General features: G+C 50.4%; 1 protein-coding gene across 1 annotated transcript; it reads right to left on the reverse strand.

Annotated features, from left to right (window-relative positions):
• Positions 1 to 1,435: 1,435 nt before the first annotated feature.
• Positions 1,436 to 11,440, reverse strand: DUSP5 (dual specificity phosphatase 5). The gene is made up of 4 exons (XM_048311766.1): positions 10,878 to 11,440; positions 6,538 to 6,680; positions 4,927 to 5,146; positions 1,436 to 3,097 (listed from the first exon to the last, which is right to left on the reverse strand). Exons 1-4 carry the CDS (start codon positions 11,269 to 11,271, stop codon positions 2,697 to 2,699), a joined length of 1,158 nt encoding a protein of 385 aa, XP_048167723.1. The 5' UTR covers positions 11,272 to 11,440; the 3' UTR covers positions 1,436 to 2,696.
• Between the last annotated feature and the right edge of the window lie 1,518 nt (positions 11,441 to 12,958).

The following is a 12,958-nucleotide window of genomic DNA, read 5'->3' on the forward strand; positions in this document are numbered from 1 at the left end:
GATTGAGACCAGACAAGAAGAGGGGACCCCTGCCCTGGGCAGGAGCATAAACCTTGGTCTCCTGTGTCCAGGCATGACAACAAGTCCTCTTCAGGCTCCCCCAGGGCTGTGGCCTTCTACCCTTGCTGAATCCCAGCCCAGCATCTCCCCCTACTAGCTCCCATATCCACCAACACACCGTGCTTAAAGCCCAGGATAAGAGCTCCCTTCCAAACACAAAGCAGCTGCCTTCCCTCTCTGCTAAATACCTGGCTCCTCCACCTGACCTGTGATCTTTTCCAGCTGCCTTGGTCAAATCTGTCAAGGTCAGCAGTCCTTCTGTTAATCCCTTCAGCCCACTTGCCTTGTGCTCTACAGGTTCCCATGTTCCATCACTGGCTCTGCAGAGGGTTTCAGTTTTCCCATCCATAAGAAACAAAGCTGGTTGTCCACCCAGAAGGGTTTAGTGCAGTTTTAATGAGAACTGTTGGCTGCTCTGTTTCTGTCCAGGTTGTAGGTGTCAGTATTCAGGACACAGCCACTCTCACTAAGCACAGCAGCCTTTCTGCTTGGGTGCTTGTGTGGGCTGAGAGGCAGAAAGCATTTTCCACATTTTCAAGAGTTCCCCAAGGGGTCTAGTCAGGTCTTTCAGGAAATTAATTGATCTGCTCTTACTAGATCATCTGCCTTACCTCCCTGGCTGCTGGTTCCCATGTTCAGGTTTCCCAGAACCCAGGCAGGGCTGCTGACACATCCCTCTGACACTGGGGGAGAAATCCAATGCACATCCCCAATAAGACCTTCTCATCTATCAGATTTGCTTTCCTGGGGGTAAGAAGTTACAAATGGATGCATATGTGCACACATGCTGTGTAACCCAGATATTTACCATAAATTTTTCAACTCGATAGTTTGGAATTGCACATTATAAATGTGCTGTGGTGATGAGCCAGAAAAAGCCTAGAAACTTCAAGATGAAAAGGGGAATGAAAGGTATCAGACATGCTGGTACTTCTGATCTAATTTTTTTCATTTAAAGAAGTGAAAAGATGAGTGTTACCCACACGATCTGGTTCCTGGCACCCAGAGGTGCCACATGTCACCCACAAGCGTCACTCCAAGGACCAAGGCATGTAACATCCCTTGTCATGGGTTGGAAGGAAGTGGGGGCCATGCCTAGTTCAGATTTTCATCTTCAGCAAGATGGTAAATCTTATATAAAACATGCATGAATCAAAACAGAAGTGCCTGCCTGGCTGCTGGGAAGTGACGCCACCGTGACTCATGTCATTCTGTTTTAAACAATCCTCCCCCTCACCTTCTCCCCTCTGTAGTGATACACCTTGGTGGCTTTTCAGCACAGAGCACAGTGATGCTTTCTCATCTCTTCTACCTTCTTTTTTCTCAGGTGACCTCTCCTGCCACTGAGATCTCCCAAAGTACTTTCGCGGCTCACTCCAAGTACAACAAATAGCTTTATTTTCCTGGCATTTTTTTCCTTTATTATTTTTTACACTCCATAAAAACCATTGCAAGTTTTCTTTCACGTTCACGAGATCTCCTGGAAATTATTGCCATTTCCCATACATATTACATATTTAAAAATAATAAAAAGGCCAACAGACAGAGACACTCATCCTGAACTCTCTGTGGACACAGAAGCCAATGTGAGCAAGACAGAAACCATTTTTTCTGGACCAAGGCTGACTAGAGGTGACCACACACTCTAAGCAAGTCACATAACACTGAAAAAGACCACTTGACCACACATGATACACAATGGGAACAATTGGGAAGGGATGGAGGAAAAGTTGTCTTGGAGCTGAAAGCTTGTCAGGTTTTTTTGGTGTGAAGTCCAGCAGTTACAGTGTTTTACAGCGTTATCTGATGGGAAGTGGATTCGATGAGGATTTTGGAGACATTCAAGTATTCTAGGGCTGTTCTTAAATAACAGATGGGAGGATAATAGCTCAGCAGGGTAGCTGATAGATGTTAAGTCCCTGCTTTACTTAAAAGCCCATCCAGTACAAAGGCAAATACAGAAGTACAGGAAATGCCACACCTGAATGGACCCACTGGTGGGGTTGGTATCCAGTTACACTGTGGACAATACCTGACACTTCAGAGGCTGGAGCAGGAGAGGGGATTTTCACCTGGTTGTGCAACAGTGTCCTGGGAAAGGCATTCCCTCTCCCCACTCCAGCCCTTTGCTCCCTGAAACATGACACAGGAGAGGGGAGGAGGAAAGCCAGAGAAAGATTTGAACAAATATTCACTCCCACCATCTCTGTGGTTGCAAAGGTAGTGCTTTTCGTTATGCTTTCTTCCCTGCTGTTGCTGTTTATTGCTTGAAACTTTAAATAAGGGTCTTTTCAAAAATAAGATGGGAAGGAGATGGGAACTGAGAACACACTAAATGGATTTCTCATGGTTCTCCAGGAATCTGGAAATACAGTAGTGGGTGCACGTTGTGTGGTTAAAACCCTAAAAAAGCACTTTGTATTTTTTTTAAAAAAAGGACAATAAAAGTTCAGAAAACCTGCCATGCTTAGACCACTTGCATCTTACAGTCACAGCGTATGGGAAGTATGATCCATGACAACCACTCCATCTCAGAGTAAGTGGATGAGGTTTCTCTATTGCACATTCATGAAATGTTCTTGTTGGGGATCACAGTTTGGATCAGGACCACACCAGCTCTGGGCCCCCCACGGTGTTCAGCAGGACGAAGATGCTGTCATTGGGCTGAGCTTCAGCTGGTGGACAGGAGAGTGGATGGGCACAGAACTCAACACTGAGGTAGGAAAGGCAAAGCATGAGCCCTCAAAGTTTTTGCCCAAAGTCAGTTCCTCTGCAAAGAAAGATGCAGCTTCTCTTTTGCATGAGGCGACAGGGGGGCTGGGGGTGGAAGACAAGATCTCTGACTCGTATTGTAGCAACTGGCCCATGAAACCAAAGTTTGGTGAGATCAGGCTGCGGCGCTGCTTGATGTAATCGAAGGCTTCATCCAGGCGCAGCTTCTTTGTCTTCATGAGATAGGCCATGCAGATGGTAGGGGAGCGTGAGATGCCCGCCTCACAGTGCACCAGGATCTTGCCGCCTGTTCGCCTGACGTAATCTGAGGGAAAAGCCATTACAGACATCAGTTATTTTTTGGGATGGAGAGGACACTGTGGCACACCCAGAGCTGGGGCAGGACACAGCCAGTCTACCAGCAAGGAGAGGCTTGCTCTTCTGCTGGGTGCTAAGGGTGACATGGAGATCAAAAGACAAAGAGGACAAAACCCAGCCTGTGATGGACCTGAGCTGAAGATGACACTTGGTTTCAGAATCTGTGGATCCTGATTTGGTTCTTTTTGCATTTTTTAAGAAAGTCCTTTCCTTTCTCTTTCTCTGTGCCTACTTCTCTTTTGGAACAACTGACCTTGCAGAACATTGTGATACAGGCAATGCTTGTGTTTGCTGTACCTACATTTCTCTACCTGTGGCTCAAAACGTTGTCTCAAGCTCAGCCTGGCCAGCCCTCCCACTACCTGGTCACTCAAAAACTGCAGGGGCTCTCATCATCTTTGCTAGAAAAAGAGGATTTTCCTTCAAAATCCTAACTCCCTGCTTGGCGAGTTGGCAGCAAACAGCAGTACCAGGAGGTGAGCCCTTGGTGGGTACCCTTGGGTGGAGAGGCTGAGCCCAGTCTGTGGGGCCTCACCACAAAGCACACAAGCACTGGTAGGCAGTTGCTAATTACAGCCTGGTTAAAGGATGCTTGGACTTAAGTCAGGATATAAAAGGCTTATGCAAAGCACCCATTTTACACAACAGGAGCCACTGTGGTTACTCACACAACACAATGATTGTTATTAGATTAAAGAGAATGTGCTTAAAATAAGCCCTTTCCACACAAAAACGCTGTTCAAAAAATAGACCTTTCTCTGCTCTATTGCCTTGAGCAACATGTTCATGCTCCAATTTATGGATAACTGTGAGTGAAACACACAGAGCTGAGGAAGTTATCATTTGCCTGCCTTCAATTGTCTGCCAGGGGACTGGTGCCACCACGACCAGTTATATTTAGCTACTGCACAAAGTTAAGGAAGACATGGGTTTGAGTCATCCCCAGCATCTACACCACATGCCCAATTTTAAAAGAAAGTGAAAATTAAAGTCATCCTCAAAATCTGGGAAATTTCCAAGTGACTCGACATCTATCAGAAAGGGTTGAGGATAGGACAGAAATGTGCCATAAATTATTTCCCTGAAAGGTGTGAGATGTCCCTTACTGGGAAGGAGAAGGACTTAGAGTGCACCCTCAAGTCAGGTTTTTGTAATTCTGCCTGCACTGTTGAAGGACTCAAACTCAGCTGAGCAATGAGTCTAGTGAGTCTGTAACCTTGTTTTATTCTTTCTCTCTTGAATATTCCTGGAGAGCAACAGCACCGATTTCAACATGATCTCCACCCAGGTGCAGGCTTCTCCACCCCACCAAACCATCTTGTGCTTCTCAGGGAGGATCCTCTCTCTTGTGCTCCCTGGCACAGCTCTTGTTCACGCACCCACTCAGCCAAATGCAGGAAGATTTGAAAGGGAATGGGACAAGTTTTCTAAAGGCCTCCTAATTTTTTTGCACTGGAGTGTTTGATAAAGGCTGAGATACCAGTATGATCAAAAGGAGGAATGGAAAGAGCTCTGAGATAAGGGGGGACAGTGGATTTCTAAGACCCCACCTTTGGGATATCTCAGCACAGTAAGGCAATAAGATGACTGCTTCACCTGGTTGTTACTCAGTCTGGCATGCAGGTCCAAGGAACTGGGGTTTTTTCCTTCACAAAATTCAGTAGACTTTGATGTGTATTTTATTTTAAAATTAATTAAATGAATTTTTAATTGATTTTACATTTTAAATTAGTTTAAAATACATGAAGATCTGAAAACTTGTTCATTTGTACCTACCAATGAAGTCTATGGCTTCCTGGAAGTGAGAGCTGATGTCTGCTGTGTGACTGTCCTCCACTGGGATCCACTTGTAGCAATACTGGTCTTTGAAGGACTCTGAGCTTTTCCTGGAGACATTTAGCAGGGCTGTGATGTGTAGGTTGGCGAGAAATTCGCACTTGGAAGCATGATAGGCACTACCAAGGTAGAGAAAAGGCAAGATTTCGACTGGACCACCCTGGAAGAGAAGGAGCAGAAACATGTAATTCTTTTTTCAAAAGTCCTGCGACCTAAGAGCAATCTGTGTGGGTGCCTGCTCCCTCCCTCTCTGGCTTTTTTGGACCCCAGTGCTGCTGGCCAATGAATCAGTGCCATGGCAAAGCCCACACAGGAAAAATGTTTTAATTTTCTTGTCCACATCTGCAAGGTACAAAGTCAGACCCAACCCAGTCATGTGGAGGATGTTTGTGGCTTTCTGTAAAGTGCTGCTCCTTGCAGTGCACCCAAAGTACTTTCATATGTGGTGCCCATTCCCACTGAGGCTTTACCGAAATAGGGGCAAAGCAGGGAGCCATGTCCAGCAGGGAGGAAGATGAGGACAGAGGAAGAGGCTGCTTTAGCTCAGCCAGGGCTTAGCCCCTCTGGTCACATCTCCAGAAGTGAAACAAAACAAAAAAACTGGATCTAGGCTCCCCATCCCCCTTCACCCCACCCCTCTCTGGAGCATAGCACCTGCTGCGTCACCCACCCTGAGACGTCGTCTCAGTTCCTCCTTCCTCAGCACAAGCAAAGGCTGGATGACGAGATGGCAAAAGGAAAGCCACCATCTGATGCGGCTTTCTGAGCTGGCAGGTAACTTTCCATGATGCACAGGAGCTGCTGCCACCCCCCAGCTGCAAGAAACTACCTTTCCACTCCCCCTGAACTGCCCACATGGTGGGTTCCCATGCATCAGGGACAGCTGGCAGCCAGCCAAGGCAGTGGGAGGACACCTGGTGTGGGAGGTACTCCCAGGAGAGCAGAGGCATCACAGGGGACTCCCCTGAGCAACAGGAAAGGAACGCCCTGGCGGAAGCATCCTGACTGCAGGGTGACATCTCGGAGCACACATAATCATGACAACTTCCCCTGTGGAAACCCCACTTCCCCTGCCCAATGGTGGCTCTTGAGCCATTGCCCCTTCTCAGAGGCACTGGCCCCCTTGCCAGCCTCAAATTCCTCCTGGGATGTCAGAGGAGACATGGACAAACTCCTTTGTCTGCTGGAAAAATTACACTCTTGGCAGCCTCTCCCCTGCCCATTTTCAGTCTCCTGTGGAGGTTTGAGCTGCTGATGGCTCATGCTGCCTGCGTGTGTGATAAGAGAGTTCATAAATACAGTTTTGGGGCTAGATATGGTGTTTTGCCTCCTTCTGTTGCCTAATTTTGAAGCCAGGCAGAGATGATGCTGACCAGCAGCACACAAGGGCAACTTATTCAGCACACAGGCTGTCAGCCTGGACTGTGACAACTTATTGACAGCCCACGGCAGCACCAGGGCCACTGACACATTGCCAGCCTCCAACAGAGCCTGGTGGCAGCAGGGAGAAGTCCCAACGGGAGGGTCACCCGCCGCAGCCATGACACACACCTGGTCGTAAGCGGGTTTGTGGTTGGCACTCTGCTTCTCACAGTGGCTGGCAAGGTTTCTCTCTGACTCCGTCCTCTCTGGGGAAATGAGTTTTCCATCCACGCAGCACTCAGGATATTGGGAGTTAAAGGTTTCATATCCCCCTAGGGAAACAACAGCAAAAAGAAAGATATATTTGCCCTCCCAAGGACTTGTTTAATTCAAGTGAAGGACGAATGAAGCTTCAGCACTTGCAATGCAGTGGGATAGCAGTGCACAGCAATGAGCTCCAGGGGAGAGTTAGTGAAGGATAGTGCTCCTCTGGGAAAATGGGTTTGCTTAAAAGGCTTTGGGCACCCAAGGAAAACCTCGGATACCACTGACAATTATTAACTTGCCAAAAGCCAGTGAAACCATACTAAAGCTGTTAGTGAATGTAATTCTGTTGAGTCTAGCAACCATTAACTCTGGTGCGGCGGGGACTAAACTCCCTCCCTCTGGGTTTTATACATGAGCACTAATGCCAATGTTTGAGGAAAGATTTCTGTACTCAAAAGTCATCTTTTCTAAACCTGTCATTATATATACACTGTGAAAACACACAAAATATTTTATTTGCATTTTTAAATGGACATAAACACAAGAGCGGGATGCTTGCATCTGTCTCATTAATCACCACCATGCACGGGACAGGGAAGTAATGAAGATGGTCCCACTGAAACCAATCTATTAAATAACAGCTATAAAACTTAATGAAATCCTGTGACAGCATTTGACAACTGAATAGCCCCACATGAGCTATTCTGCACAGTTAAGTACTGCATTCGTTTCATTCAGTGCGCTGCTAATGAAAAGGAATTAATCCTTTTATTACATTGTTACTCAAAGTTTGTCGTCAGCTAAATTGTTGCCTGTTTCCAGGCTGGGAATAATTCTGCATGGAAGCACATAATCTCCAAAATGAACCTGAATCAGTCAGGTAGCAGAAGCAGCCTGAAAACGTCAGTGGTGTGCCACTTGTCTGCCACCTGTGCTTTTTCAGAGCAGAAAGGAATGGCTCATGAACAGCTACATTCAATAATCCTTCAGAGTGTGGCCCTCAAGTAAACAAGTCTTGGAAAGCAAAGCCTCCCATTGTGATTTGTTCACCTGCAACTGTTTCACCCTGATAAGCTGTTTCGGTGTGGGTGCCCGGGTGCAAGGAAGGATTTTGAAATAAGGGAAGTACTGAAGACCAGAGCAGCTGCAGGACCCCCACCAGCCTCGCTGCCAGGGCTGCCTGGTACAGCCACCTCTGACATTTCAGCCCCTCAATGCTGGTGTCTCATCTGTTTGCAATGTTTGAGCAGATGTGTGCTCAAATTCATGACGTGCTACTGGCGCCTACTCATTCCTGCCATGAAGTCCTCATGTTGCAAGTGGCCAGCATGATCCAAAGCCCACTGAATGTGATGAAAGTCTGTTTTCCATGACAGAAGGCAGGAGAGTGACTTTACAGGCAACGGGCACTCAGCACCTGCACCTTTCCTCCTGCCCCCAGCCACATTCTGCCAGCTCATTCCAGAGCTCACAGCATGAGGCAGTGGTCAAAGCAGTCAAGTGACCATGGAGACCATGGTGGTGGTGGGAGGTGCTTGATAAAATGATATCCACAACAACTGGGTTGAAAAAATGATATCCCTAACAACTCACAGTGTGAGAAAACAACAAACACAAGAAGCTCTACAGAGTTCCCTGATCTCCAACTGCCCTTCATGGGGTGAACTTTTAAATCCTCTTGTTTTGCATAGCTGACCTTACTTTCCCTCAACACCCCAGCCATTGCCATCGCATAGGAAAAATATGTCCAGTTTATATAAACAGCCATTATCCCCATTTACACCCCCTGTTGTTGTTTTTACTCTTGAATGAACACAGAAATCTGCCTGAGACAAATCTGCGTGTGTGTTTGAACAGACACGCATGTCTCGCGTCTCCTGGGGCAGCTAACACATGCAGCTGGTGAATGGTTAATTACAAGCCTTGGGGATCAGGATATTTGCAGACCATTCTTACAGTGAGTCATCTGCTCATCCCGTCCTCCAGCAATCTCCCCTCTTCCCCCTCCCCACTCAACCTACCTTCCCTGAGGTCATTTCTGCAAATACTCGGTTGCTCATCACAGAGAGCTGAGCTGCACTTCCGTTTTAATCAATAAGTAATAGAATCGTTATCAGCACCAAGGGAGGATCTGTTATTTTATCTTTCTTTTTCCCTGAGACACAACCACTCTCACCGTGCTGGTGCTGAGCTCACCCAGAGTGAAACTGCACCTACACAGACAAAAGATGTGACCCTGCAAGCCAGAAAGCAAGGGAGGGAACAGGGCCTGGCACGCAAGACTCTGTGCCAGCTGCCGCCCCTGGGACCAGATACCCAGGATCTTGATGACCTAGTGGGGTGGGGGTGACCTCCTCATATTTTATTGCAACGAGACCCCCTTAGCACTTAAGTAGCCAACACCTCCTCCCATCTCCATGCCTAGGTAGAACAGGAATATAAGGGGAAACCTCAATGTCGTTTTTTCCTCGTGGTTTTACAGCCTAGTATTTGCAAATTTGGTAGTGGAGGCTTCCAAAGGACCCTTTCTCCTGATCAGAATCCAGTGTTCCAGGGTGATTTATATCCCCACTGTTCCAAGGATCTTCCCCCAGGCCACCATAGCTTCGTGGGGGTCCATGACTCCAGTGAATCATCAGTGCTGCCCACTGAGTCATGGGCCTGAACCTGCAGCCCGGAGCACTTCCAGCAAAGCAAAAGGAAACTGCAGCAGGAAAAGGAGGAAACTTTCTCATAAACAGAGAGGAAATGTCTTTAGCCCCAAATCGACAGGCTTTTATGATAAGACACTTCACAACTCATAAGAGGTACAAAGCAGAGCCTACACTAATCCCTCACCCCGGATAAACTACCCACAGCCACAGTCACCACTTCAAAGTGTGGGACTGGCACATGAGGAGGAATGGATGATCGTGTGGCCAAACGAGCAGTCTGAGAGTCAGCAGAGCTTAATTCAGCCCCTGGTTTGCCACAGACTTCCCACTGTGACCTGGAGATATTTCTTCGTCTCTAGTTTAGCATGGTCCCTAAGGATTTGACTGGCACAGTGCCAGCATCTCTGCCCTCCAGTAGCAGAATTTGTGCTTATAGGATGACTGTCAGACCCCAGCAAAGGCTGATAGAGCCAGGGAGGTGGCAAACAACCTGGGGAACATCCCCCTACCTCGGTACTGGGCAATACCCCGGCTGAAGATGCCTCTGCCCCAGCGGGTAGGTCATCACAGGAGGCACAAACTGGGTACATCAGGACAAAAAACTAGTGATAAAAGGCTTATTAAACGGGAATCAACCCTGGCCCAGGAGAGCACAGAGGCAGGCTTTATTCAAGAAACATCGCTTGGTTTTCCCCTCCGTTTATGGCCTCATAGTATGGCAAGGGGGGTGTTTAGAAACTCCTGCCTCGGCGTGGTGCCACTGCGGGAGCCCCGCGGCAGCCGCGTGTGCGGGGCTTCGGGCGGGAGCGGCCCCGCCCGGGCACGGCCCCGCTCCCAGAGCAGGTGGGGGCTGCGCTGAGAACACCGAGAGCAGAAGGACAAAGGCGCTGCCAGGAGAAGCGGGGGGGGGGACACAGGGGCAGGAGGACAGGGAAAGGGCGGGCTGCTATGCTCGCTATGCTATTTATCGTTTTATTACCCCGGGTTACACGGAACGAAAACAAAGAACCGCAATCGAAGGGCTGTAATACACGTGAGGGGAGGAGGTATTTTTGTCCCCCGACGAACCCCGGAGTTTCGGCTCTAGGTTTCCCCTGCCAGCGTCGATGTGCCCGATGGAGAGAAACCTCTCCGCCCTCGGTGGAGGGGAGGGCATCGGTCCCAGAGTTTTGGGTGCCCAAGGCAGGCCTCCCCGTGTCACCGGGTGGAAAGCGAGTAGAAGTGGCCTCATCTCTCCTCATACCCGCGGGGCTGATTTTGTTTCCCACGCAGCGCCAATGTCTCTCCCCCTTTGATAATCTGCAACTTTTACTCTTCTTTACTGCTATTCTCTGCTTTTCCCTCAGCCTCTCAAACGCGTGGCAGGGGTGAGCGGAAAGGCATTTCGGCTCAGCCGGCAGAGTCTATCCGGGATTTATTTCCAGTAGGTGGAAAAGAAACAAAATCCCGGTGTTACCTCCCTGCCCTCCACCAATAATCAGGTTCACTGCAGGGCGAAGGAGAGGGAACGGGAGCACCTCGGGCCGCTGCCAAACAGGGGAGCTTTGAGGGTCGATCGCGCCGCTCCCCCCCAGCTCCCGTCCCTCGTGTTCCCTAGACCCTTCTCACCTTTCAGGAAGCAGACCCTGGCCCCAGCCTCCGGCAGGCTGGAGAGCAGGGCGTTGAGGACGATCTGGGCTGTGCTGTCCTTCTTCAGCTTCTGCCAGTGGCCCGTGCTCTGGTCCAGCACCACCACGGCCGCCAGGCGGGCGGCCCCCGCCGTCCCCTCGCCGCCCAGCAGCAGCCGGGCTCGGGCCGCGGCGTCGGGCACCACGAAGTGGAGCGGCACGGCCCCGCCGCGGGCCCGCCGCATCACCACCGAGTTGAGGTTGACATTGAGCGAGCCGCGAAGGCAGGAAGCCGAGTAGGACAGGTAGGGCCGGCAGTCCAGCACCAGGCAGCGGGAGGGCTCCTTCCGCAGCAGCTTCCGCAGCTGGCGGCAGTCGAGGGACGTGACTTTCATGCCGGCCGAGGGTCGCGCCCCGCGGCAGCCGGGGCAGGAGCGGCGAAAGCGGCAGGAGGGTGCCCGGTGCTAGCGCGGAGCCGGCGGCGATGGGACGGGACGGGACGGGACAGGACGGGACGGGACGGAGGCACCGCGGGGCCGCACCGAGCCCGGGTAGGGAATCCCGGCCGGCGCCGCCGGGTATTTATATGAATGGAAGGCCGGGCCGTGACGACACTGCCCATATAAGGGGAGTGACGCGCCCGCCTCCCAAACATGGACATCCCCCGCCCCGCGCACCGCCCCCTGGCGGGGATCCCCTCCCTCCCTGGCGGCTGTAGGTCAGGCTCAGAGGCAGAGGAAGCTGAAAAATGCTGCAAAAATTCTCCACTCATCGGCTGAGGCTCATCCCGACATCACCCCCGCCCCCTCCTCAGACTGTCAGGAGAGTAGGGAAGCGTGCCGGGGGGGGGGGGGGGGGGGGGGGCAGAGGAGAAGGAGGAAAGGAAGGAAGGAAGAAAGGAACGGCAGCGTTGGGGCAGGCTTCTTGCACCAGGTTGCGAATGGAGTTTCAGTTCCCCTTATTCCCCCCTCACTGTGTAATCTCACCCCCAGCAAAGCCTGAGCCCAGGCAGGCCTGCCCGCGAGAGCTCTGCTGCTCGTAGGATGGGAGCTGTTCGCTCCTAGATCCCCTTGGAAAGAGTTGGGTCCCCTGCTCAGGCCATGGTTTGCATCAAGGCAGCTTTGGTAAGCGAGTGATCAGTTCCTGGGGAACAACCTCGAGGATCCAGTTACTTGGCCCAAGGTTTACAGCCTGGCAGCTAAGGAGCAAACAAGGAGTAACAGACTGGGACAAAGCAAGATGTGTCATTTCTGCAAAATTAATGAATGCTCTGAAGCAATGGGGACAAGGATGAGAGGGCCACCTGCAACATGAAAATTGCTGGTATGGCTTTTTGAGGGGAGAGTCTAATGTCCCTTTCCTTGTGGCTGCAAGATTGTGTCTCAAGGACTTGCAAAACTTACACCACAGACCACTGACTGTGCCTGTGTCCAGAAGTCATGACACTAAGACGCACAGGAATTAGGAAATTTGGCACTTGCCCTTTCCTTGTAGATAGTTTTGTAAAGAGACCAAAAAGAAGAGTGGAAATTCCTAGAAGTTAAACAAAAGGATGAGCTTCAGCCAAGCTCATTACAGCCTGGGCAGATGACAGTGGAGCTATCTAAGAGCAGGGTGTCATTTATTCTGATGGTGCCCTGAAAGAATGCTCACCTCAACAGCAGGCAGGAAGTGCCATCCCTGCCTCAAATTGCCTGCAGCTGAAACAGAGAAGCATGAAAGAGACTGTGCAAAGAAAATGTTCAAGCTGATTGAAAGAATGGCAACTACTGGTTTAGAAGCAACTCCTCCTCCTCTTCCTCTTTCAATCCCCCTACAGCCCTCCCATCTGGCTCCTTCTAACCTGACCCCCCCCACTCCCCTCCTCTGAGTCAGCCAGGGTATGAGGTGGAACAAAAATAGAAGTAGCTTGTGGGTAGGGGCAGATGTTCACAGCGCATCTTAGCGTGGGTGTTGTCTTCACCTGGCCACTGCCATCACGGCAGCCTGGCTCCTTCCCTTTCCCTGCATCCACCCTGGGACGCAGCTGGGCATTGTCAGAGCCTCATGGCTGGGGGAGACCCACGTGCCAGCACGGTTCCC

Source organism: Corvus hawaiiensis, chromosome 8 (genome assembly GCF_020740725.1).
Source record: "Corvus hawaiiensis isolate bCorHaw1 chromosome 8, bCorHaw1.pri.cur, whole genome shotgun sequence".
Lineage (NCBI taxonomy): Eukaryota > Metazoa > Chordata > Aves > Passeriformes > Corvidae > Corvus > Corvus hawaiiensis.

Excerpts from the sequence above, each read along its gene's own strand:
- DUSP5 (XM_048311766.1), bottom strand. The coding sequence starts at position 11,271 with ATGAAAGTCACGTCCCTCGACTGCCGCCAGCTGCGGAAGCTGCTGCGG. Across the intron at positions 6,681-10,877 it reads CAGGGTCTGCTTCCTGAAAG|GGGGATATGAAACCTTTAAC; the intron begins GTGAGAAGGGTC and ends TTGTTTCCCTAG. Across the intron at positions 3,098-4,926 it reads GGAAGCCATAGACTTCATTG|ATTACGTCAGGCGAACAGGC; the intron begins GTAGGTACAAAT and ends CTTTTCCCTCAG.